The 25,242-nt window shown below is 40.5% G+C and overlaps 1 protein-coding gene across 3 annotated transcripts in view; it reads right to left on the reverse strand.

Annotated features, from left to right (window-relative positions):
- Nucleotides 1–25,242, reverse strand: part of AHCYL2 (adenosylhomocysteinase like 2) — a 178,211-nt gene that overhangs the window by 8,940 nt on the left and 144,029 nt on the right. For 2 of the 3 annotated variants that reach the window (XM_082661652.1, XM_082661651.1), the window contains exons 7-12: nt 22,469–22,575; nt 20,660–20,776; nt 16,795–16,858; nt 16,225–16,313; nt 13,518–13,588; nt 5,298–5,392 (exon numbers count right to left, since the gene is read on the reverse strand). In XM_082661652.1, the coding sequence (XP_082517778.1) occupies nt 5,298–5,392; nt 13,518–13,588; nt 16,225–16,313; nt 16,795–16,858; nt 20,660–20,776; nt 22,469–22,575 (543 nt within the window). The remainder of the gene's footprint in view (nt 1–5,297; nt 5,393–13,517; nt 13,589–16,224; nt 16,314–16,794; nt 16,859–20,659; nt 20,777–22,468; nt 22,576–25,242) is intronic. The other variant, XM_082661653.1, reaches the window with a different exon arrangement.

Here is a 25,242-nt window from a genome sequence, read left to right on the forward strand (position 1 = left end):
TACACTCCTTGAGAGAAGTGTTTCCTATGGCTAGAACAGTTTTACAAGAATTTCTCTTAAAGACATCCAATGTCTTTTCTGTGGATTTATAATCACTAAGCAATCTACCAGGAAAAAGGTCCCCTATGCCCACTCCCTTCCCAAACTAGGTGTACGTCCCACTGTAAAGCCAAGAACAGCTGTGGTTCTAGTCCTGCAAAGCACGGAGTCAGTAGCAAGTCTCAGGCTGTAATTCTCTGGCTGGCAAAAACTTTTTTTTAAAAATTTATTTACTTTATTTATTTATTACTTTTGGCTGCATTGGGTCTTTGTTGCTGCACTCAGGCTTCCTCTAGCTGTGGCGAGCGGGGTCTACTCTTCGTTGCGGTGCGCGGGCTTCTCAATGCAGTGGCTTCTCTTGTTGCGGAGCACGGGCTCTAGGCGCGCAGGCTCAGTAGTTGTGGCGCACAGGCTTAGCCACTCCGCGGCATGTGGGATCTTCCCGGACCCGGGCTCGAACCCATGTCCCCTGCATTGGCAGGTGGATTCTTAACCACTGCGCCACCAGTGTAGCCCAGGCTGGCAAAAACTTTTAAAGCATGTGCACATAATGGTTTAACCACCTGAACTGTGAAGCTTACAGTCACACAGGCTGTCTATGTGATATATACGGGTAAGCAGGTTTCTTTTCAAGAGAAAGGAAGTATGTGACAGAAAGACTTGGACAAAAGGCAGCTAAGAGCACATCCCTATCACAGGTCCCCTAAGTATTCATGGTATTATTTTTCAGAAAAAAATGCAGTTTTCTAAATGACCAACTCTTTCCATGAGCAATTGCTTCCTTAAAATGCAGCAGTCAACATCTCAAGGTTAGGTAAACTGTAAATTCCTCCACAAAAAAAGATCCTTACATTTTTGATCACTAAAAACTCGGGATAAAAATTTACCAAGTCATTTTCCTTCCCAGTTTTGCTGAGTTAACTTACAGTGATTCATCTCTTTTTATCACACTCTGCATCCAATCCATGTAGCAAAGCCCACTGGTCCTACCTTCACAATATATCACTTCTTATCACCTCCATTGTTTATCCATCTAATCCAAGCTACCTCCTTCTATTGCTGGAAATACTGAAAGAGTTTGCTATCGTCCCTATCACCACTCAAGCTCCAGAAGTGTTTTCTTCATACAACAGCCAAGGTTATTTTTTAAAACATATGTCAGATTTCATCAGTCACCCACTCAAAACCTTCCAATGGCTTCACCTGTATGCAGAATAAAATCTAAAGTCCATACCATGGCCTACGAAGCTGTACATAACCCACTACCTCCTTGCTGCCTCTTATCCTCATTCCCTTGCCCATTCTGTTCCTGCCACAATGGCACCTTTTCTGTTCCTCAAACACATCAAGCATGTTTCTACCTCATGGTCTTGACTCACCATTCTCTCTGAATAGAATGGTCATTCAAGTTTTTGTTCAAATGTTATCTCCTCAAAGACACCTTCTTTGATCACCCTAATTAAATAGCACCCTCAATGTCCTCATCTTTCTGTTTTACTTCAGTATTAGGCACTAACTGAAAATAACTGTCTATTTTTTTTTTGGCTGTGTTGGGTCTTCGTTGCTGCGCGCGGGCTTTCTCTAGTTGCAGCGAGTGGGGGCTACTCTTCATTGCGGTGTGCGGGCTTCTCATTGTGGTGGCTTCTCTTGTTGCAGGGCACGGGCTCTAGGCGCATGGGCTTCAGCAGTTGTGGCGCATGGGCTCAGTAGTTGTGGCTCGCGGGCTCTAGAGTGCAGGCTCAGTAGTTGTGGCACACGGGCTTAGTTGCTCCGCGGCATGTGGGATCCTCCCAGACCAGGGCTTGAACCCATGTCCCCTGCATTGGCAGGCAGATTCTTTTTTTTTTTTTTTTTTTTTTTTGCGGTACACGGGCCTCTCACTGCTGTGGCTCTCCCATTGCAGAGCACAGGCTCCGGACGCGCAGGCTCAGCGGCCATGGCTCACACGCCCAGCCGCTCCGCAGGCATGTGGGATCTTCCCAGACCGGGGCCGAACCCGCGTCCCCTGCATCGGCAGGCAGACTCTCAACCACTGCACCACGAGGGAAGCCCTGGCAGGCAGATTCTTAACAACTGTGTCACCAGGGAAGTCCATAACTGTCTATTTAGTAATTGTTTCCCACAGTAGAATATAAGCTCCAGGAAAGCAGGCATATTGTTCACTGTTATTTCTTCAGCCAATTAGTACTTAGCACAGAGCAGAGTGAGTACTCAACACAAATTTGCTAAGTAGTGAATGAACATTCTGGAATCAATGTTTAGTTGAGTTTGCTATTTCCTTAAATTTCACTTTGCATGCCCTGTGACACTACATTGAAAGTTGCATAATTAAACTTTTCCAAAGTCATTCTGAACATCTCCCTTTCTGGATCACTTAGTTTAGTCATATACTTTCTGCTAAGAAGAGCACGAAGACAGTTGAAAGATGGCTCTTGGCTAGTGGCAGTGGCAGATACTGGGGCTACCTAGCAATACCTGCAAAAGGTCTAGTCTCAATGCAGCAGCCAGGGTGACACTTCTAAAATAAAAAATCATCCTTTTAAAACAGAAGGCATAAATCCTACAGCGGCTCCATATTCCTCTCAGAACACAATCAGGAGCTCTTACAATGGCCTCTGAGGTCTTATAAGATGTGGCTAATTACCTCTCTGACCTCATTTTCCACTCTTCCCTGCCCCATGCTTTTTTTTTTTTTTTTTTGCAGTACGCGGGCCTCTCACTGCTGTGGCCTCTCCCATTGCGGAGCACAGGCTCCGGACGCGCAGGCTCAGCGGCCATGGCTCACGGGCCTAGCCGCCCCGCGGCATGTGGGATCTTCCCGGACTGGGGCACGAAACTGTGTCCCCTGCATTGGCAGGCGGACTCTCAACCACTGCGCCACCAGGGAAGGCCGCCCCATGCTCTTCTGCTCTAGTCATACTGGCCTCATTGTTGATCCTCAAACAGACTAGGCAACTCGCGCATTGGGGCATTAGCTCTGGCTGTTCCCTCATCGTGAAATGTCCTTCACCTAAAAGTCAACATGGTTAATTCCTTCAGATATGCTCAACCATCACCTTATTAGTGAGGCTTATACCTTGATCCCTCTATCTAAAATTACAACCCAGCACTCTTGATTTCCCCTTACCATGCTCTGCTTTTTCTTTTTTCTACGGTGCTTTCACCTTCTAACATACTATAAATTTTACTTATTATGTCTATTGTCCTTTTTCTCATAAAATATAAGTTCCATGAGGGTAGGAATCTTTGCCTGTTTTGTGCACTGATCCCAAGCATATAGAGCAGGACCTGGCATATAGCAATCACACAATAAATATTTATGATTGAAGGTAAAGAGTCTCCTGGCCTTTATCCTGAGAGATTACTTATATCTGGGCTGCCTTTGGAGAAGAGATTACCACCACAATTTGAAAGTAATCTAAAAAGCATGAGGAGATCATAGTATAACATACAGAAAAACAGGGAATTCCCTGGTAGTCCAGTGTTAGGACTCGGCGATTTCACTGCCTGAGCCTGAGCCCAGGTTCAATCCCTGGTCAGGTCAGGGAACTAAGATCCTGCAAACTGTGAAGCACGGCCAAAAAACAAAACAAAAAACCAAACTAAAAAACTAAAAAAACAAACAAAAACATACAGAAAAACAAAAACAAAAAAACTGGACTTGAAGTCAAAAAACCTGAATTTTGTGCTTCAATTTCATTTTTGAACCAACGGCTATGACTGAACAATGTACTTAAGCTTTTATTTTCCCAACTGAAAATCAGGAATAAGAATACTGCCTTGTGGGGTGGTCAAGAGGATGAAATGAGATAAAGTAAAAATATAAAAATTACATGACTGCATTGAAATTATCTTTATTTTAGAGCTTCTTGAGGGTTTAGAATGGAAATTCCTTCCCTGTTCGCTTACTCAGAAGATTTCACTTCAGCGCTCAGAGCATAACCACTTCCCTTTAAGATTTTTCCATCTGGGGGCTCTACAAGCAGATCAATCCAGAAAAGGACAATCATAGGCTAGATAGTTTTAGAAATATTGATACCTTTGACCATTTAGTAAACGGGCAGTATGGCACAAAAGTGAAACTTAACCAAAAAACCAAACCAAACAAAAAAAAACAAAAAACCCCTCAAAACAGCAACAACAAAAAATCCCTCAAAAACACGAACTAAATAAATTACTCATTATAAGCAAAATATCATGGTAAGACAGAGTAATGGAGCCATGCCACTCCAAAACCTCAAGGGTAGAAACAGGCTTTGGTAGGTTGTTTTCCCAGCTATTTTTAATAACAGAAGAATAGAGCACAGAGTTAAAAAGAGAAACCATTTAAAATAGATATCCCACAGGCTCTCAGTATATCAACTGATCCTTACCTGGCAATGCTGAAGCTCAATCAGAGCAGCCCTCAGTGGAGATGAAAGCATGCTTTGCTTGAGCCATTTACTCAGAGAGAAATACAGTTGTGTCAGAAAAATGCCATAAAAACTTAAAACCAGAGTGAAAGTCACACTGAGAGATACTTTGGTAAGTCTGAAAAGAAATAAATAACACTTCTATTAACTATTACTTGGGCACCTTAGTAGGATCAAATGTTCTGTTGGATCAGAAAATTTTAGGTGACTATAATAAAACTAGAGAACCACAGCTATAGGTTTTCCATGTTTGAGGAACACATGCTACTGAATTGATTGTGACATCTATAGATCCAATACTACAGTTTGGAAAATATGTTAAGGGGAGACCTAGCCCCATAAAAGAGGGAGAGAAAAGGGAAACCACCATATTTGACAGACACAGTCAATCTTAAGCAGTGCTCTCATCCCAGCCCATAGATTTCCCTCCCTTGACTTGTTTCCCTGGACCAACCTACTAATCTCACCTTTATGGCAAAATCAAATCTCTCCAAAATACTGACTAGCATACTGACTCACATTTATTGTATCCTTTTTGTAGTTTTGAGTTTACCCAGCTCTTAATCCTAATCATAAAGATAAAATGGCTTACAGTACAAGTAGGTATCAAGCTTAGGTGGAAAAAAACCAATCATTTGAAATGATTAAGTTGAGATAAAGAAGCTTTGTAGAATCCATACGCACAAGCCATAAGGCTAGTGAGTGAACAGACTATGAACAGCTCTACCAGTACAGTCATGTTTACGATGGCTGGTGACCCTGCTCTTTCTTCTTCTAGTTTATGTTTCTTGGGAAGGAGAGAGAAAAAAAAAAAACAAAACCCAATGATGAGTCACTTGAACTTACCACGTCAATCTCCGTGTTGGAATGTCCCATGTTACAAACGATGCAGCTATTCTTCATACGGTCTAAGTGCTCTCTGGTTACCACATTCTTGTTACCTTAAAAACAGAAGAGATAGCCACATGAAAAGGAATGAAGTTGGACCTCTTCCTCACACCACATGTAAACTTAACTTAAAATGGATCAGAGACCTAAATATGAGAGCTAAAACTATAAAACTCATAGCAAAGCATAGGAATAAATCTTTGTGACCTGGGTTAGGCAATGGTTTCTTAGATAACACCTAAAGCACAAGCAACCAAAGAAAAAATAAACTGGACTACACTGAAATTAAAAACTTTTGTGCTTCAAATGATACCACTAAGAAAGTGAACAGACAACCTACACAATGGGACAAAATAACTGTAAATCATAAATCTGATAAAAATTCTTACAACTCAATAATAAAATTTATAAAGAACTCTTACAAATCAATAATAAAAAGACAGCTCATTTTAAAAATGAGTAAAGGATCTGAATAGACATTCTTAAAAGAAGATGTACAAAAGATGTGCCAACACACATGAAAAGATGCTCAACGTCATTAGGGAAAGGCAAATCAAAACCACAGTGACACACTATTTCACACATACTAGGATAGCTATAATCCAAAAATCAGACAATAACAAGTGTTGACAAGGATGTGGAGAAACTGCAACTCTCATACATTGTTGGCAGGATTGTAAAATAATGTAGTTACTTTGGAAAAGTTTGGCATTTTCTCAAAATGTTAAAAGTAGTTATCATATGATCCAGCAATTCCACTTATAGGTATATACCCAAGAGAACTGAAGACATGTCCACAGAAAAACTTGTACACAATGTTCATAGCAGCATTATTCATAATAGCCAAAAAGTAAAAACAACCCAAGTGTCTATCAACTGATGAATGGATATCACTGAAATGTGATATAACCTTAAAATGGAATATTATTCAGCAATCAAAAGGAATGAAATACTGATACACACTACAACATACATGAACCCTGAAAATATTATGCTAGGTAAAAAAAGTCACAAAAGACCACATATTGTATGATTCTGTTTATATGAAATATCTGAAATAGGCAAATCTATAGAGACAGAGAATTTAATGGTAGCCTAGGGCTGCAGAAAACTGAAGGGTAGAAAAAAGAGTGAGTGCTAATGGTATAAGATTTATTTTGGGGATGATGAAAATGTTCTGGAATTTGATAATGGGATGTTGTACAACTTTAGTAAAAATCACTGAACTGTATGCTTTATTTTATAAAGATTTTTTTTGATGTGGACCATTTTTAAAGTCTTTATTGAATTTGTTACAATATTGCTTCTGTTTTATCCTCTTTTTTTTGGCCCCAAGGCATGTGGGATCTTAGCTTCCCCAACCAGGGATCGAACCCGTCCCTTCTGCATTGGAAAGTGAAGTGTTAACCACTGGACCACCAGGGAAGTCCCTGAACTGTATACTTTTTTATTTTTATTTTTTTGAATTTTATTTTATTTTTTTATACAGCAGGTTCTTATTAGTTATCTATATATATTAGTGTATATATGTCAATCCCAATCTCCCAATTCATTACACCACCACCATCCCCCCACCCCCCACCACTTTCCTCCCTTGGTGTCCATACGTTTGTTCTCTACATCTGTGTCTCTGTTTCTGCCTTGCAAACTGGTTCATCTGTACCATTTTTCTAGGTTCCACATACATGCATTAATATATGATATTTGTTTTTCTCTTTCTGACTTACTTCACTCTGTATGACACTCTCTAGATCCATCCACGTCTCAATAAATGACTCAATTTCATTCCTTATTATGGCTGAGTAATATTCCATTGTATATATGTACCACAACTTTTTTATCCATTCGTCTGTCGATAGCTATTTACGTTGTTTCCATGACCTGGCTATTGTAAATAGTGCTGCAATGAACATTGGGGTGCATGTGCCTTTTTAAATTATAGTTTTCTCTGGGTATGTGCCCAGGAGTGGGATTGCTGGGTCATATGGTAATTCTATTTTTAGTTTTTTAAGGAACCTCCATACTGTTCTCCATAGTGGCTGTATCAATTTACATTCCCACCCACAGTGCAAGAGGGTTCCCTTTTCTCCACACGCTCTCCAGCATTTGTTGTTTGTAGATTTTCTGATGATGCCCATTCTAACTGGTGTGAGGTGATACCTCACTGTAGTTTTGATTTGCATTTCTCTAATAATTAGTGATGTTGAGCAGCTTTTCGTGTGCTTCTTGGCTATCTGTATGTCTTCTTTGGAGAAATGTCTATTTAGGTCTTCTGCCCATTTTTTGATTGGGTTTTTTTTGTGTGTGTGTTATGTGGGCCTCTCACTGTTGTGGCCTTTCCTGTTGCGGAGCACAGGCTCCGGACGCGCAGGCTCAGCGGCCATAGCTCACAGGCCTAGCCACTCAGCGGCATGTGGGATCTTCCCGGACCGGGGCACGAACCCGTGTCCCCTGCATCGGCAGGCGGACTCTCAACCACTGCGCCACTAGGGAAGCCCAGGGTTGTTTGTTTTTTTAATATTGAGCTGCATAAGCTGTTTATATATTTTGAAGATTAATCCTTTGTCTGTTGAATCGTTTGCAAATATCTTCTCCCATTCTCAGGGTTGTCTTTTCGTCTTGTTTTAGTTTCCTTTGCTTTGCAAAAGATTTTAAGTTTCATTAGGTCCCATTTGCTTATTTTTTATTTTATTTCCATTACTCTAGGAGGTGGATCAAAAAAGATCTTGCTGTGACTTATGTCAAAGGGTGTTCTTCCTATGTTTTCCTCTAAGAGTTTTATAGTGTCCAGTCTTACATTTAGGTCTCTGATCCATTTTGAGCTTATTTTTGTGTATGGTGTTGGGAGTGTTCTAATTTCATTCTTTTACATGTAGCTGTCCAGTTTTCCCAACACCACTTATTGAAGAGACTGTCTTTTCTTCCATTGTATATTCTTGCCTCCTTTGTCAAAGATTAGTTGACCATAGGTGCATGGGTTTATCTCTGGGCTTTCTATCCTGTTCCGTTGATCTATATTTCTGTTTTTCTATTTTCTGTTTTTACCATATTGTCTTGATTACTGTAGCTTTGTAGTATAGTCTGAAGTCAGGGAGTCTGATTCCTCCAGCTCCATTTCTTTCCCTCAAGACTGCTTTGGCTAACGGGGTCTTTTGTGTCTCCATACAAATTTTAAGATTTTTTGTTCTGGTTCTGTAAAAAATGCCACTGGTAATTTGATAGGGATTGCATTGAATCTGTAGATTGCTTTGGGTAGTGTGGTCATTTACACAATTTTGATTCTACCAATCCAAGAACATGGTATATCTCTCCATCTGTTTGTGTCATCTTTGATTTCTTTCATGAGTGTCTTATAGTTTTCTGAGTGCAGGTCTTTTACCTCCTTAGGTAGGTTTATTCCTAGGTATTTTATTCTTTTTGTTGCAGTGGTGAATGGGATTGTTTCCTTAATTTGTCTTTCTGATCTTTCGTCGTTAGTGTATAGGAATGCAAGAGATTTCTGTGCATTAATTTTGTATCCCGCAACTTTACCAAATTCATTGATTAGCTCTAGTAGATTTCTGGTGGCATCTTTAGGATTCTCTATGTATAGTATCACGTCATCTGCAAACAGTGACAGTTTTACTTCTTCTTTTCCAATTTGTATTCCTTTCATTTCTTTTTCTTCTCTGATTGCCGTGGCTAGGACTTCCAAAACTATGTTGAATAATAGTGGTGAGAGTGGACATCCTCGTCTTGTTCCTGATCTTAGTGGAAATGCTTTCAGTTTTTCACCATTGAGAATGTTGTTTGCTGTGGGTTTGTCGTATATGGCCTTTATTATGTTGAGGTTGGTTCCCTCTATGCCCACTTTCCGGAGAATTTTTATCATAAATGGGTGTTGAATTTTGTCAAAAGCTTTTTCTGCATCTATTGAAATGATCATATGGTTTTTATTCTTCAGTTTGTTAATATGGTGTATCACATTGATTGATTTGCATATAGTGAAGAACCCTTGCATCCCTGGGATAAATCCCACTTGATCATGGTGTATGACCCTTTTAATGTGTTGTTGGATTCTGTTTGCTAGTATTTTGTTGAGGATTTTTGCATCTATATTCATCAGTGATATTGGTCTGTAATTTTCTTTTTTTGTGGTATCTTTGTCTGGTTTTGGTATCAGGGTGACGGTGGCCTCATAGAATGAGTTTGGGAGTATTCCTTCCTCCGCAATTTTTGGAAGAGTTTGAGAAGGATGGGTGTTAGCTCTTCTCTAAATGTTTGATAGAATTCACCTGTGAAGCCATCTGGTCCTGGACTTTCGTTTGTTGGAAGATTTTTAATCACAGTTTCAATTTCATTACTTGTGATTGGTCTGTTCATATTTTCTATTTCTTCCTGGTTCAGTCTTGGAAGGTTATACCTTTCTAAGAATTTGTCCATTTCTTCCAAGTTGTCCATTTTATTGGCATAGAGTTGCTTGTAGTAGTCTCTTAGGATGCTTTGTATTTCTGAGGTGTCTGTTGTAACTTCTTTTTCATTTCTAATTTTATTGATTTGAGTCCTCTCCCTCTTTTTCTTGATGAGTCTGGCTAATGGTTTATCAATTTTGTTTATCTTCTCAAAGAACCAGCTTTTAGTTTTATTGATCTTTGCTATTGTTTTCTTTGATTCTATTTCATTTATTTCTGCTCTGATCTTTATGATTTCTTCTACTAACTTTGGGTTTTGTTTCTTCTTCTTTCCCTAGTTCCTTTAGGTGTAACTTATATTGTTTATTTGAGATTTTTCTTGTTTCTTGAGGTAGGCTTGTATTGTTATAAATTTCCCTCTTAGAACTGCTTTTGCTGCATCCCATAGGTTTTGGATTGTCATGTTTTCATTGTCATTTGTCTCTAGGTATTTTTTGATTTCCTCTTTGATTTCTTAAGTGATCTCTTGGTTGTTTAGTAACATATTGTTTAGCCTCCATGTGTTTGTGTTTTTTACATTTTTTTCCCTGTAACTGATTTCTAATCTCATAGTGTTGTGGTCAGAAAAGATGCTTGAAATGATTTCAATTTTCTTAAGTTTACTGAGGCTTGATTTGTGACCCAGGATGTGATCTATTCTGGAGAATGTTCCATGCACACTTGAGAAGAAAGTGTAATCTGCTGTTTTCGGATGGAATGTCCTATAAATATCAATTAAATCTAGCTGGTCTATTGTGTTATTTAAAGCTTGTGTTTCCTTATTAATTTTCTGTTTGGATGATCTGTCCATTGGTGTAAGTGAGGTGTTAAAGTCCCCCATTATTATTGTGTTACTGTCGATTTCCTCTTTTAAAGCTGTTAGCAGTTGCCTTATGTACTGAGGTGCTCCTATGTTGGGTGCATATATAATTGTTATATCTTCTTCTTGGATTGATCCCTTGATCATTATGTTGTGTCCTTCCCTGTCTCTTGTAACAGTCTTTATTTTAAAAGTCTATTTTATCTGATAAGAGCATTGCTACTCCAGCTTTCTTTCTTTCTTTTTTTTTTTGGTACACGGGCCTCTGACTGTTGTGTCCTCTCCCATTGTGGAGCACAGGCTCTGGACGCACAGGCTCAGCGGCCATGGCTCACGGGCCCAGCTGCTCTGAGGCCTGTGGGATCCTCCCGCACTGGGGCACGAACCTGTGTCCCCTGCAACGGCAGGCAGACTCTCAACCACTGCGCCATCAGGGAAGCCCCCAGCTTTCTTTTGATTTCCATTTGCAAGGAATATCTTTTTCCAATCCCTCACTTTCAGTCTGTATGTGTCCCTAGGTCTGAAGTGGGTCTCTTGTAGACAGCATATATATGGGTCTTGTTTTTGTATCCATTCAGCAAGCCTGTGTCTTTTGGTTGAAGCATTTAATCCATTCACGTTTAAGGTAATTATTGATTTGCATGTTCCTATTACTGTTTTCTAAATTGTTATGGATTTGTTTTGTAGGCCCTTTTCTTCTCTTGTGTTTCCCACTTAGAGAAGTTCCTTCAGCATTCGTTGTACAGCTGGTTTGGTGGTGCTGAATTCTCTTAGCTTTTGCCTGTCTGATTTCTCTGTTGAATCTGAATGAGATCCTTGCTGGGTAGAGTAATCTTGGTTGTAGATTCTTCCCTTTCATCACTTTAAATATATCATGCCACTCCCTTCTGGCTTGTAGAGTTTCTGCTGAGAGATCGCTGTTAACCTTATGGGAGTTCCCTTGTATGTTATTTTTCGTTTTTCCCTTTCAATAATTTTTCTTTGTCTTTAATTTTTGTCAATTTGAGTACTATGTGTCTCGGCATGTTTCTCCTTGGGTTTATCCTGCCTGGGACTCTCTGTGCTTCCTGGACTTGGGTGGCTATTTCCTTTCCCATGTTAGGGAAGTTTTCGACTATAATCTCTTCAAATATTTTCTTGGGTCCTTTCTCTCTTCTCCTTCTGGAACCCCTATAATGCGAATGTTGTTGTGTTTAATGTTGTCCCAGAGGTCTCTTAGGCTGTCTTCATTTCTTTTCATTCTTTTTTCTTTATTCTCTTCCATGGCAGTGAATTCCACCATTCTGTCTTCCAGGTCACTTATCTGTTCTTCTGCCTCAGTTATTCTGCTATTGATTCCTTCTAGTGTATTTTTCATTTCAGTTATTGTATTGTTCATCTCTGTTTGTTTGTTCTTTAATTCTGCTAGGTGTTTGTTCTTTAATTCTTCTAGGTCTTTGTTAAACATTTCTTGCATCTTCTCGATCTTTGCCTCCATTCTTTTTCTGAGGTCATCTTCACTGGATCATCTGGATCTTCTTCATCATCTTCACTATCATTATTCTGAATTCTTTTTCCGGAAGGTTGCCTATCTCCATTTCATTTAGTTGTTTTTCTGGGGTTTTATCTTGTTCCTTCATCTGGTAGAAAGTCCTCTGCCTTTTCATTTTGTCTGTCTTTCTGTGAATGTGGTTTTCCTTCCACAGGCTGCAGAACTGTATGAACTGTATACTTTAAAAGAGTGACTTTTACAGTATGTAAATTACATCTCAATAAAAAAATTAGATTGTCTTGGTTGTATAACCTTGTGAATTTGCTAGAAAACATTGAATTATACACTTAAAATGGGTAAAATGTATATGGTAAGTGAATTATATCTCAGTAAAGCTACTTACAAAAAAAGAGATCAAAGGATTGATGTGAAAAAGAACAGTTTCTTTTTTCTTTTTTTAAAAATAAATTTATTTATTTATTTTTGGCTGTGTTGGGTCTTCGTTGCTGTGGGCAGGCTTTCTCTAGTTGCGGCAAGCAGGGGCTACTCCTCGTTGTGGCGTGCGGGCTTCTCATTGCGGTGGCTTCTTTTGTTGCAGAGCACAGGCTCTAGGGCACACAGACTTCAGTAGCTGTGGCACACGGGCTCAACAGTTGTGGCTCGTGGGCCCTAGAGCGCAGGCTCAGTAGTTGTGGCGCACGGGGTTAGTTGCTCCATGGCATGTGGGATCTTCCCGGACCAGGGATCGAACCCACGTCCCTTGCATTGGCAGGCAGATTCTTAACCACTGTGCCACCAGGGAAGCCCTAAGAACAATTTCTTATGGTTCTTCTTTGCCCCCAGCTCTCCCTGAGACTACAAATAATAGTTTTATTCTTAAATATTCTGATTTTCCTCCTTTAAAATAGAATTATAAAATAAACCCAATATTCCAATGGCTTATGGTTCTAACATAAAGATAAAATATCTCAGTCCAAGGAAGGTAGACATATCTGCATATTCCTCTCTAAAACTCAAAATCTACATCTTTGGGAATTAACACAACTACCTTTTCCACTTTCTCTAACTAGGAAGAATTTTGCTCTAGGCTTGCTTTAATTACAGAGACTAGAGAGAAATACACATCACTTTTGGAAGTAAAATTTTCAAAACTGTACAAATTTAAGATCTAGCTTCCCAAATAAAACTCACTGGTAGCCATCTCCTAGGTAGCTGAGGATGAATGGAGATATGGAACAGTTAAAAAGACTAGAGAGAAACTTTCCTCTAGGGATGACCTAATGGTATACTTTTGGTCAGAGTTCTAAAGAGGTAGGAAGAATGTGAAAGATTGGTTTTGTGGACTACTATCTCTGGCTTTTAGAGTTTGGTTTTGTTCAGAACATTTCTAGTCATTTTTCACTTGTTCCATGAAAGTGTTCCCAAGTGCCACCCCATTTTATATGTCATAATCATACCTGTACAGGTAATAACAATATCCACTTGTCGGATGACCTCATTTAATTTCACCAGTCGAAATCCATCCATACTGTAGAAATAAAGCATGATCAATTAACCTAAAAAAGCAGCTGGGGAGCCTTCTGCTACACAACCTCAAAAGCTATTACCCAAGTTGCTTTGGTACCTACATCACTTTTTGGTACAGCTGGACTATTCTTAGTGAAAAATTCAAACTCTTTCCTTAGTTCATACAGGACAGAAATAAAAGGTTCTTTCTATCACTGGGACCTAATTCTTCCTGATAATAGGGAGGCAGGGTTAACCATGAAACCCCAATCAAGTTTCTAGAAAGTGCCATTTTACCTGAACCTACTACCCCATTGAAATTGCTCTCCCCAAGATAATCAGTGATCTCCTGAATGCCAAAAACAATTTTTTCCTTAGACTCTAATATTACTTGATATCCTCTGCTACATTAAACATTATTTGCATTCTTAAGGCTCTATACTCTTGGAGTCCATGATACTGTTTTCTCACTTTTTGATTGCTCCTTCTCGATCTCACTCAATCTTTAAATGTTGGTACTCTGTAGGGTATTCTTTTCTCTATTCTTTCGGCACTTATCCATTCCTTTCCCTTGGCTACAAATGATGCCTCACAGGTGGCTGATTTGCACATTAACATCCAAAGCTTCAGAGCCATAGATCAAATTATCTACTGGATAGCTCCTCCTCATGTCCCACAAGGACCTCAAACTTATTGTGCTTGAAAATAGACTCATTATCTTACCCACACCACCAATTCTGTTTCTCTTCTTCTATATTTTCTATCTTAATCAACAGCATTACTGTTCACCCAGCTCTACGAGTCAAATAAACTAGAATGTCCTAGCCTACTGCCTCTCCCTAATTAAAATTGTCACCACATCTGGTTGAGTCTTTTTCCTTAATTCCTTAAAATCTTAATTCTTAATCTATCCCCTCTTTTCTATACGTGCAGGCCTGATGTTCAGGTCTTATTATTTCTTGCTGTAGTAGCCCCTGGCCCCATCTCATCGCCTCTAGGTTTATGTCTCTCTAATTCATTTTGCAGAGTGATTTCCTGAAATGCCATCTGGCTCATGTCACTTCCTTGCTTAAAATACTTTGGTGACATTGTCTGGTATCAGGATAAGACCCAAATACTTATGTTGATATATGATTATACTGACATATGATTTCTACTCAGGTATTACCACTCCCCCAAATTTATCCTATCGGGCAGCTCCATTAAAACACTTCCAGCTTCTTTAATATAAACATGCCGTGCTCTCTCCTTCCTAGGTGACCTTGCATATGTTGCCTGTACCTGGAACATACTTCCAAACTAAGAAGTCACTTAAATAAGTTTTAAGACTCAGCTCCATTGACACCTCTTTCTACCCTCACTGCCCTGCTCTTTAGTTAGATATTCCTCCTTTGTGCTCCTACAGAAGCATGTGCTGTTTATCTCTATCACAGCACTTACTACACTGCACAGAGGTTATTTGTCTGTGTGCTTCTAAAAGCAGGGACCTTGTCTCATTCATCTACTCATCTTTCATCCTCAGCACAGAGCACAGTACCTAACACAGAATAAGTGATCAGTTCACGTCTATAAGATAGTTTCAATCAGTACCTCAGTCAATATTAAAACACATTCAGGTTTCTCTAATGAACCCTGAAAAAGTGCTAGAATGGTGATAGTTCCCTTCGTGTGCTGGAGCCCTGACTCAGGCAAAGCCAACAACTCTGTTGGGGAAAACTGTGTGTTGATGGCTACGGTGTGTGGGGAGTGGTAGGACAGAGGAAAATGGTTATGGAAACATCTTTATGCCATGCCTCATCTATGCTGGGTGCCTTCCTCTGGAGGGTTAATGGTAAAGATTGGATGGGTTATTCAAGGCTACAGGCATGGGGACTTTGCAGTAGTTTTCAGGGACAGTGGTATTTTATCCTGCTGAGGGCGGCAAGAGACAATTTTAATAATAGCTACCACTTAGTGAGGCATTTATTATGTGACAGCACCTCTATACTTTACATAATTATATATTTATTATATAATGTACAATAATTATATCATTATTTTCTGAACTTTCACAATTGAAGTAGATAAGATTACCCACATTTTTAGATGGGAAAGGAACTATTTTTTTTTTAAACTTCTAATTTTGGAATCAGTTCATACTTAGGAATAGTACAAACAACTCCTATATACCCTTCAGTAAGAGTTAGTAGAGTTTATCCTTCATTTAGATTTGCCTGATATTTCCTCCTGATTACATTAGGTTATGCATTTTGGGGAGGAATGTGGCAGAAGCGCTCTTTTCATTGCATCACTTCAGAAAGGATCTGATGCCAGCCTATTTCTTTTTTGATCATTGTTTTCAAAGGGAGAAGGATGGCATGTGAAGCTGATAAGGGGCTACTTGCTCTCTGGTTCAAGGCGTCCCCTGTTACTATTTCCACAGGAGTTCTAAACTGTAGCTTCTGCCAGCCTCTGCTCTCTCAGAGCAGAGCTCCTAGATCTTTGAAAGACAGGTGCTTACAGTTAATAGCAGCCTCTCAGGATCTGGGCAGCTTCTCAGGATCTAGGCCCCTCTAAGATGAAATGTGGCATTAACTAGGCCATTCTTTGGAGGCAGTTAGAAGATAATACGTTAGACAGTGGTGAGAGGAAAAAGCAAATCTCCTTTTGCATGCTTACCAGGCTTGAAGAGCACAGATGGGGTCAATCTCAGTTACATACACAATGGAGCCCATAGCTTTTAAGGCAGCACAGCACCCCTTCCCCACCTGATGAGAGCAGAAAGTACACATAATAAGGAAAGTCACAAAGAAAACAGTTTCTCAAAGCTTCTGGTAAAGTGTACCCCCGTTTCCGCCACCAAAAGGAATTTCACTGAATAGATTTACGCTTACGGAAAAATCAGAAAAAAAATAAAATGAATGCAGTTCATAAACAAACTCCTAAACCCTGCTTAGCACATGCATGTGCATAAGAACACCCACACTCACGATTTATAATCAAAACACAAGCTAAAAGAACATCACAAACAGTGCAGTGGAACAGTCAGAAAATCAACTTAAAGAAAAAATAGCAAAAATGCAATGGGAAAAAGAAAGATTGTACTTTAACCAGAGGGCCTCTGAAGTTACTTTTGTCCCACTTAAAGTGGTAAATGAATGTACTTTTATGTCCATACAAGTGAAAAATTCTAGTATATTTCAGCAAAATACATTTTAAACACCTAATAATTGAAAGGTTAAACCTTACCTCTCCATAGCCACAGACTACCACCTGCTTCCCACCAAACATCATGTCTGTTGTTCTTTTAAGTCTATGGGGGAAAAAAAAATTAAATCAGAAAAATCTCTTGTTTCTTGCTTGAGATTAGATTGAACCCCTTTGTTTTCATGTTTGGGTTTTGTTTTTTTTTGGTTTGGCGTTTTGTTTTTTTTTTTTTAAATGTTGAAAGCAAGCCTGGTTTCTATCCTAGAGAAAGTACTTAATGACTAGAAAGAAAAGTTCAATAAAATATGTATTTTCTTTTCCTGTTTTTTTTTTTTGCGGTACGCGGGCCTCTCACTTTTGTGGCCTCTCCCGTTGCGGAGCACAGGCTCCAGACGCGCGGGCTCAGCGGCCATGGCTCACGGGCCCAGCTGCTCCGTGGCATGTGGGATCTTCCCGGACCGGGACACAAACCCGTGTCCCCTGCGCCACCAGGGAAGGCCAAAATATGTATTTTCTTATCCATGCTATCCAATCAATTCCATCTCTATGTGAGGCCTTTTTTCTTTTTGTTCCCCTTGTTTTGGGAGTGGTACAGAAGGGAAGAAGCTATAGACCACAAAGTAACTTTTAAATATAAATGTAATTTTTATTTAGGAGGTGACAAAGCTCTGGTTTAATGTGAACGTTGTAGCTTATTGAATTAGACACATAAAATATAATGCTGATAAATGAGTCCTACACTTAGTAGTATCAAAATCGCCAATAGGTGGGCTTCCCTGGTGGCGCTAGTGGTTGAGAGTCCGCCTGCCGATGCAGGGGACTCGGGTTCATGCCCTGGTCTGGGAAGATCCCACATGCCGTGGAGCAGCTGGGCCCATGAGCCATGGCCGCTGAGCCTGTGCGTCTGGAGCCTGTGCTCCGCAACGGGAGAGGCCACAACAGTGAGAGGCCCGTGTACCACACACAAAAAAAATCACCAATAGGTCCCACATTAATTCACCAGGGAGGGTAATGGGCAACAAGGTGGAGAAGAGCCTTGAAACACACCAACACTGACTACATGAGGTAGTGAGTTTTCTGGGCTGAGTCCTGCTCAGACATGTTCTACCTCTTTGTCTCTGATTCTCTATGAAGCTAGAATAAAGGTCCTTACTGTTTTCAGGGTCTCTTGGAAGAAGTTGTAGGAGCAGTTTCTGGTTTCTCTGTAGAGTCAGTTGGTCTCCCTTCTCTAGGAAGCCCTGGCTAGGCAGAAGAAACTTCAACTAAAACCTGCCATTCTGAGACAGATGGTTCCGACAAATATTTGTAGGTCTTTCTACTCATCTGTTAACCTCTCCTGTTGAAAAGTCTATAAATGCCCCAAAGGCAAAGGAGAAATCCTATCTTTTTAATGATTTGACGACTCCACTCACTAGGAACTGGTGTAACTCATGAACTCCAATGAAACTCAATAAATATCAATTAAGTGCAGAGGCAGTTTCTGTTGAGTGAAGAGGGTAAGTCTGGCTGGGCTACCACCATACTCAAAAGCCATGGCTTAGAATGGTCCTTGACTGGCTCAGCACAGCAAGGAAATCAATAATCATATTTCTGAGCCTCCTTTGCTTTGACTACCCACAAGCCTTTCTGACTCTCTTCCCAAAGGAAGATGACTCTCTTTGTGACTACAAATGACTGTGTGGTGGAAGGGAAACTTCATCAACACCACTACTCTGCAAATGATAGGCTGACAGACCAGGGGGGATTCCAGTTAGGCAGTGATTTCCTTGTGATCTGAGGGACCCAGATCTGCCTCAAGGTTCAAGGATAAAGGATAGAAAAGACCTCCATCAAGAAAGGACTTTTGGGGATGTGAGGGTAAGCTGTCTGGCGGTGTATAAGAGTCATGCCAAGTCTCTGACTTCTCTCTAATTCTTCTAGCCCCAGAACTCTCTAGAAGAGGTCCTGAAATACGGTCTGTTTTATGATCTAAAAATCCTATCTGGGATATCCTTTTTCTTCCTACCAAGTCTTCCTTCCTCAGTCTCCATAAGGCTGCACCTGCCTTGCTTTTTGGCATTGCAGATCAATTACAGAAGTGTCCTCTAGGACTGAGTGGGGCCATTCCCTCATAGCTTATGGTGCAGTGTGCAACCAGCTCAGAGCTACAGAAGCTCAATCCCTAATCCTTTCCTCATATGGACTCTCTATTTTGCAGCCTTCCCTGGAGCATACTTTGCCGCTTCTTTAACTTCTCCTACTCTCAACTCCTCTGAGTCTACGGCCATACCACCCTGAATGCACCCAGTCACATCTCAATTCCTCTGAGAGGAGCAACTGCCCATGACCCAGTTGGAAAGTTTTTCACCATCTGAAGATGCCAACAAGCTCTTACTACTACTCAGGTTTCCAGTAGATGGGTGATGTTTTCCTATTTCTTTATTAACTTTAACTCCAGCTCCACTGCTTCCATCTTACTTTCACTTTCATACATTTCTGATGTTAAAGTATCTTTCTTATCCACAGGGTAAACACTGCTTAGGAGGGACTCTGTCCATGTTTATGAGCTAGTAGAGGTACCTTCATGCATCTTTTACTAAATATAGGCAGATTTTAGGCTCATAGATTTGGGAGTTGAAAAATCTATGAGAAACAGTTGTGGATGAGTAAATATTTTTATGAGTATATATCCAAATCATTATTATCAGGTGCAAAGCTGTGCATCACAGTAACAGTTATATGTGGACAGAACTAGGGACAGTCTGTAAACAGACTGATAGAGTAAGGATTCACTCAAATGTCCAATCTATCTGATAATACTACTGAATCTATAGGAGTAATAATTAAAAATAGTTTGAATTTGCATTGAACAGCCCCCTCCAGCCCACACACACAAAAAAAGATTTCAAAGTAAAAGTCTTCTTATAAGATCTAACTCAATCCTAAACTTACTATATAGGGTTCTAGAAAGAAGGGCAAGGGAACTAACATTGATCCCCAGGATTCATACCTTATCTCATTTAATCCTCACAATAACTCTATGAGATAGGTCTTACTGTCACCATTTTACAGATGAGGAAATAGGCACAGAGAGGTTAAATAACTAGTCTGAGGTCTTAGAGTTAATAAATGATAGAGCCAATTGTTAAACCAAAGTCCTTCTTGCTCCAGTGCCTGTGGTGTTGCAAATTGCCTGGGGTTCAGACTAGTAATGTGGCCCACAGGCCCTTTCTTCACTTTTCCATTAACTAATACATGACGGAAGCCATTTGGCTTGGCAATGTTCTAAACCAACTTAATGGTTTCACATAGGGAATTACTGAGTCTTCCCAGCAAGAATGAAGGAATTTCAGGACACAAGTGTAGAAACAGAAACTGGGCACTGGAAGAACACAATTTTTGGTGTATTATATCTAAGTAGATTTTGTCAGACTTGCAGTCCTTACAGATTTGAAAAACTACAAATGCCACTGGGAAATAACCCTGTGCTCACCACAACTTTCCAGATGGCCAGAGAATTGTATGATAGTTGGTGCTTAAGAACTGACAACATAACCTGGAAGAGAAATACCAGGAACCTTTTCCTAAACCATCAAAGATATTTACCTATTTATAATGACTTTAGTTACTGACTCCCAGGCCTGATAGGGTGACTGTAAAAACTGCCACCAGTAGATAGGGGCTGGTCTGACTTTTTAAGTAAAATAGATTTGCTTGAAATAGTGACAGCAATGGTAGCTCTGGGTCATAAAATATTGAGTGTGATGTAAGTGACAGCAATGGTAGCTTTGGGTTACAAAATATTGAGTATGATGTAGCAATAGATCCAGAGGTCCTACACAAATCATTTCTAGAAATAAACAAAACCAAAAAATTTAGAACCTCAATTCAACAACTCAAGTTCATCCCAAAGATAACAAAACATTACCCATCAAGAATTGATTCACGGCAACAGTAGAGGTTGTCAAATTTCTGTTTGGTGACTGAGTCATTGACATTCATGGCTGGAACACATAGCTTCCCAGCTTTGGATAGCTGGTACAGCCTGAGGATGAAGGAAATCAAGAAGAACATAAAACAATGAGATATTGCAATCGACCATCAGTTTCATATCAAATTTCACAAATAAGTTAATTGAGTAGGCATGAGAGCCTGAGACACAACTAATTTCATCCTATAAGGTGTATACAGAGAAATAAAGAATACCTTTCCAGAATCTGTATACAGCTTAGAAATAAAGCTATTAATCAAAAGGCACGTGGGGAAAATCTTTGACCCACCACTAAATTTTAAGCATTAAAATGTAAAATTTTTAATTGCTTATTAGTTTTATTTCCCTTTTTAATTATAAAAAGAGAAATTTTAAGTACTATTTTAATCCCACTACTCTAATGCAACAATTTTAACTTTCAAATAGTTTAACTTTCCAATAGTCTCAATTTTATAACTTCAGTACATATACCTATAAATATGTATATCTGTATATAGGGGTTTTATTTAAACTGAGTCAACTAAAAATTAGAACCAGGTGTTTTATTCAAAATTCATCCCTTTCTAAAAGTTTGAAAATATGGGACAATCCATAGTTTTATACATTCAAAAAGATCACAGTATATTGAAGCAGTGATGGTGGCTTATTCAAAATTTACTTCCCTAAAACTTTCATACTTTCAGTTCTTTCTGGGTAAATAACAGGAAACAGAAATGGTTACAATTTTACTCAGGGAATTAATGCTCATTTGAGAAACAGAACCCTAAATCCTTGTTCGCTGTGTAAGAACATAAGCTCTATGAGGGCCCAGGCTTTTGTCTGTTTTCCCCACTGCTAGATCCCTAGCATGGTTCTTAGAGTAGCTCCTGGTCCACTGTAGAAGTTCAATAAATAGATGTTGAATAAATGAATTCGTCCAAAGAGGACAAGCAGTCATTGTATTACAATGACTAGAAAACATGAGGACCACACTTATTCCCTTAGCTACTCCCCCCTCACTATTTTAAGTTTCCTATTTGTGTTGTTAATTTAAAAAACAAGTGTGCAGGGCTTCCCTGGTGGCGCAGTGGTTGAGAGTCCGCCTGCCGGTGCAGGGGACACGGGTTCATGCCCTAGTCCAGGAAGATCCCACATGCCGCAGAGCGGCTGGGCCCGTGAGCCATAGCTGCTGAGCCTGCGCGTCCAGAGCCTGTGCTCCTCAACGAGAGAGGCCACAACAGTGAGAGGCCCGCATACCACAAATAAAAAAGACAAAAAACAAGTGTGCAGACTCAGATCTCAACATTTCAGATCAGGTTTCAATTTTTAACATAATGTATTCTATAAGTATGTGATTATAAGAATATATATCCAGGGGCTTCCCTGGTGGTGCAGGGGTTAAGAATCTGCCTGCCAATGCAGGGGACACAGGTTCGAGCCCTGGTCTGAGAAGATCCCACATGCTGCAGAGCAACTAAGCCTGTGCGCCACAACTACTGAGCCCGCGTGCCACAACTACTGAAGCCCAAGCGCCTAGAGCCCATGTTCCACAACAAGAGAAGCCACCACAATGAGAAGCCCGTGCACTGCAATGAAAGAGAAGCACCTGCTCGCTGCAACTAAAGAAAGCCTGCGTACAGCAACAGAGATCCAACGCAGCCAAAAGTAAATAAATAAATAAATAAAAATTTGTAAAAAAAAAAAAAAAAAAAAAAAGAATATATGTCCAGGCTGCATAAAACTAGGCATACCCATGTCAAATCTTACCTGTGGACTCCAGTAACACTCTCTTCCACTATGCCCTTGATTTTCTTAAACATGTTGGGATACTTCTTATAAATCCAGTGAGTAAGATCCCCTCCATCATCCAAGATCTGCAATAATAAGCATCAATAATGTCATATTTCAAATTTCCCAAATGGTTATGCAAAATAACTTAAGAGTCAGTATAATGACCAACAGTCATTACACTGAAGAAAAAAACAAGTGAGGGACTTCCCTGGTGGCGCACTGGTTAAGAATCCGCCTGCCAATGCAGGGGACATGGGTCCGAGGCCTGGTCCGGGAAGATCCCACATGCCGGAGAAGAGCTAAGCCCGTGCGCCACAACTACTGAGCCTGCGCTCCAGAGCCCGTGAGCCACAACTACTGAGCCCACATGCCACAGCTACTGAAGCCTGCATGCCTAGAGCCCGTGCTCCTCAACAAGAGAAGCCACCACAATGAGAAGCCCGCGCACCGCAATGAAGAGTAGCCTCCACTCGCCGCAACTAGAGAAAGACCGCGCACAGCAACGAAGATCCAATGCAGTCAAAAACAAACAAACAAAAAAACAGTGAAATGAAAGGCCAACTGTAATTCTCACAGCCAAGTGACCTTCCCAAATGACATACCTGCTAGGATCAAAATATACAGCAGCGCAATGAGGATTTTCTTATGGACTAATAGCTTAAGTGATTACCTAGACCATTAGCTCTTGGCTGTACTGTTGGTAGTCAGAAAGCCTAAACTTGATATTAGCATATTTATATTGGTTGAATTCAGGACTTTAAATATCATCAGTAAAAGCTTAGTTTAAATAAAGCCAGATAATTAGTCTCCCTCCCAGAACAATGGCTTACAAATGTGTATTCGTTAATCCTTTACTTCTCCCAAAGTACAGGCACTCTCCTATCCAAAATGATCAGGCAGCACTGTAGGGTTTTGCCTAGCACAACCTCACACTCTCTATCAACCAAAGTAAAAATAACTAGGGAACTGTGCAGCATGTAGGTGTGCAAGCATGCCTCTGAACAGCTCATCACTGTTTCAGGTTGGGATTAAAGATAAACACAATGCTGTGCCCACTGGAGCTTTCATCAGCAGAGGAAAGTTTCTGAATTATAAATAAGCTAAAGAAAGACCAGCTTAGAATACTATTAGGCAGTAGGCTGTGGCATTTCAGCCCGTCACCTAACTGTTAGAAACGCTTGGCAGGACTTTCCAAGTTGTTACACCCACCCTCCTGGAAAGACCCACAGGACTAAGCTGCCCTCCACTGGCAAGCACCCATTTTGCAGTCCCATCAATTATCAACTCTACTACAAGTGCCAAAGATGCCATCCTGGACCCCTGGGTACACAAAATCTCCAACCTCATGTCTACCACCTGATCTTTTTTGCTTCTGCTCTTGTTTTTGTTTTTGTTTTGGCCATACCGCTCGGCTTGTGGGATCTTAGTTCCCTGACCAGGGATTGAAACCGGGCCCTTGGCAGTGAGAGCACCGAGTCCTAACTGCTGGACCGCCAGGGAATTCCCACTTCTGCTCTTGTTGTTGATCTATTTTCTCTGATTCCACTAAACCTTATTTGAGAGCAGGGATCCAAGGCAGGACTCTTACTAAAACTCTTACACTTGCTCCATACCATAAGATAGTGTTCCATTTTCTCCCAGTAGAAACCTTCAGAACAGATTCCCTAAGAAACGGAAAGGCTCCTCTGAGTTTCTCTCTCCCTTTTTTTTTTTTTTTGCTGTATGCGGGCCTCTCACTGTTGTGGCCTCTCCTGTTGCAGAGCACAGGCTCCGGATGTGCAGGCTCAGCGGCCATGGCTCACGGGCCCAGCCGCTCCGCGGCATGTGGGATCTTCCCGGACCGGGGCACAAACCCGTGTCCCCCGCATCGGCAGGTGGACTCTCAACCACTGCGCCACCAGGGAAGCCCTCTCTCTCCCTTTTTACATGTATGAAATCCCTCATGGAGTTTTTGCTTGCAGCCTCTGATCCCTAGCCACACAAAAGATCAGAGACAAAAAAGATTGTGTCTTAGTCTCAGTATTCTCGTCCACCTTTCCCTTTTAACACAGGTATCAAATACAGGCAGGTAGTTGCTATCCCTAATATTTATTTAATGAATGTAGCCCATAATTCTCACCCTGTTGTCCTACTGCAGAAAATTATTGTCACCTGGGAATCTTCCTGAAGTTGGCAAGCAAGTAAAAGCACTTGACAGGATCTTGACAGGATCCCAAAAGATATGGATCCTGTTTTCTGGGGTCACAGTTTTTCTTACCCTTGTCTTACTCTCTTCGTCAACCTTTCCAGCAGTGTGTGCTGGCTCTACAGTCTATAAAAGCTCGCCATGTACAATCCCCTGTCCTCCCTATGTTCATGACTATAAAATTAATGTTTTATTTCCAGTAGAGCCCCCCTGGCATATCTTCTTTAGCACCTGTCAGTCACACTCCCTTCTGTCACCGTTAAACTCCGCTGGAATGAGCTGACTCATCTTATAGCCGACTCCTCCCTCCCTTTCAGGATATGAAGGTTTTAACCCAGCTTCCTCAAACCAACACTTGGTGCAATGTGGCCTGGATCAGAATCCAGAAAGACAGGCTGCTTCTCTCTGCTGTGTCCCAGATGAAGCCTGCTCTGCAGTCTTTAGCAGTAAGCAATAGTTGGACTAGAGCTTCAAGGATTCTTGTTTCAGTTGATTCCCTAATTTCTCCTCTCACCCATATGCAGAAAGGTTTGCAAAGCAGGAGTGCATCGTACTTTGTGAAGCT

This window comes from Grampus griseus (assembly GCF_964374135.1).
Source record: "Grampus griseus genome assembly, chromosome: 9".
In the NCBI taxonomy this organism is placed as follows: Eukaryota; Metazoa; Chordata; class Mammalia; order Artiodactyla; family Delphinidae; genus Grampus; species Grampus griseus.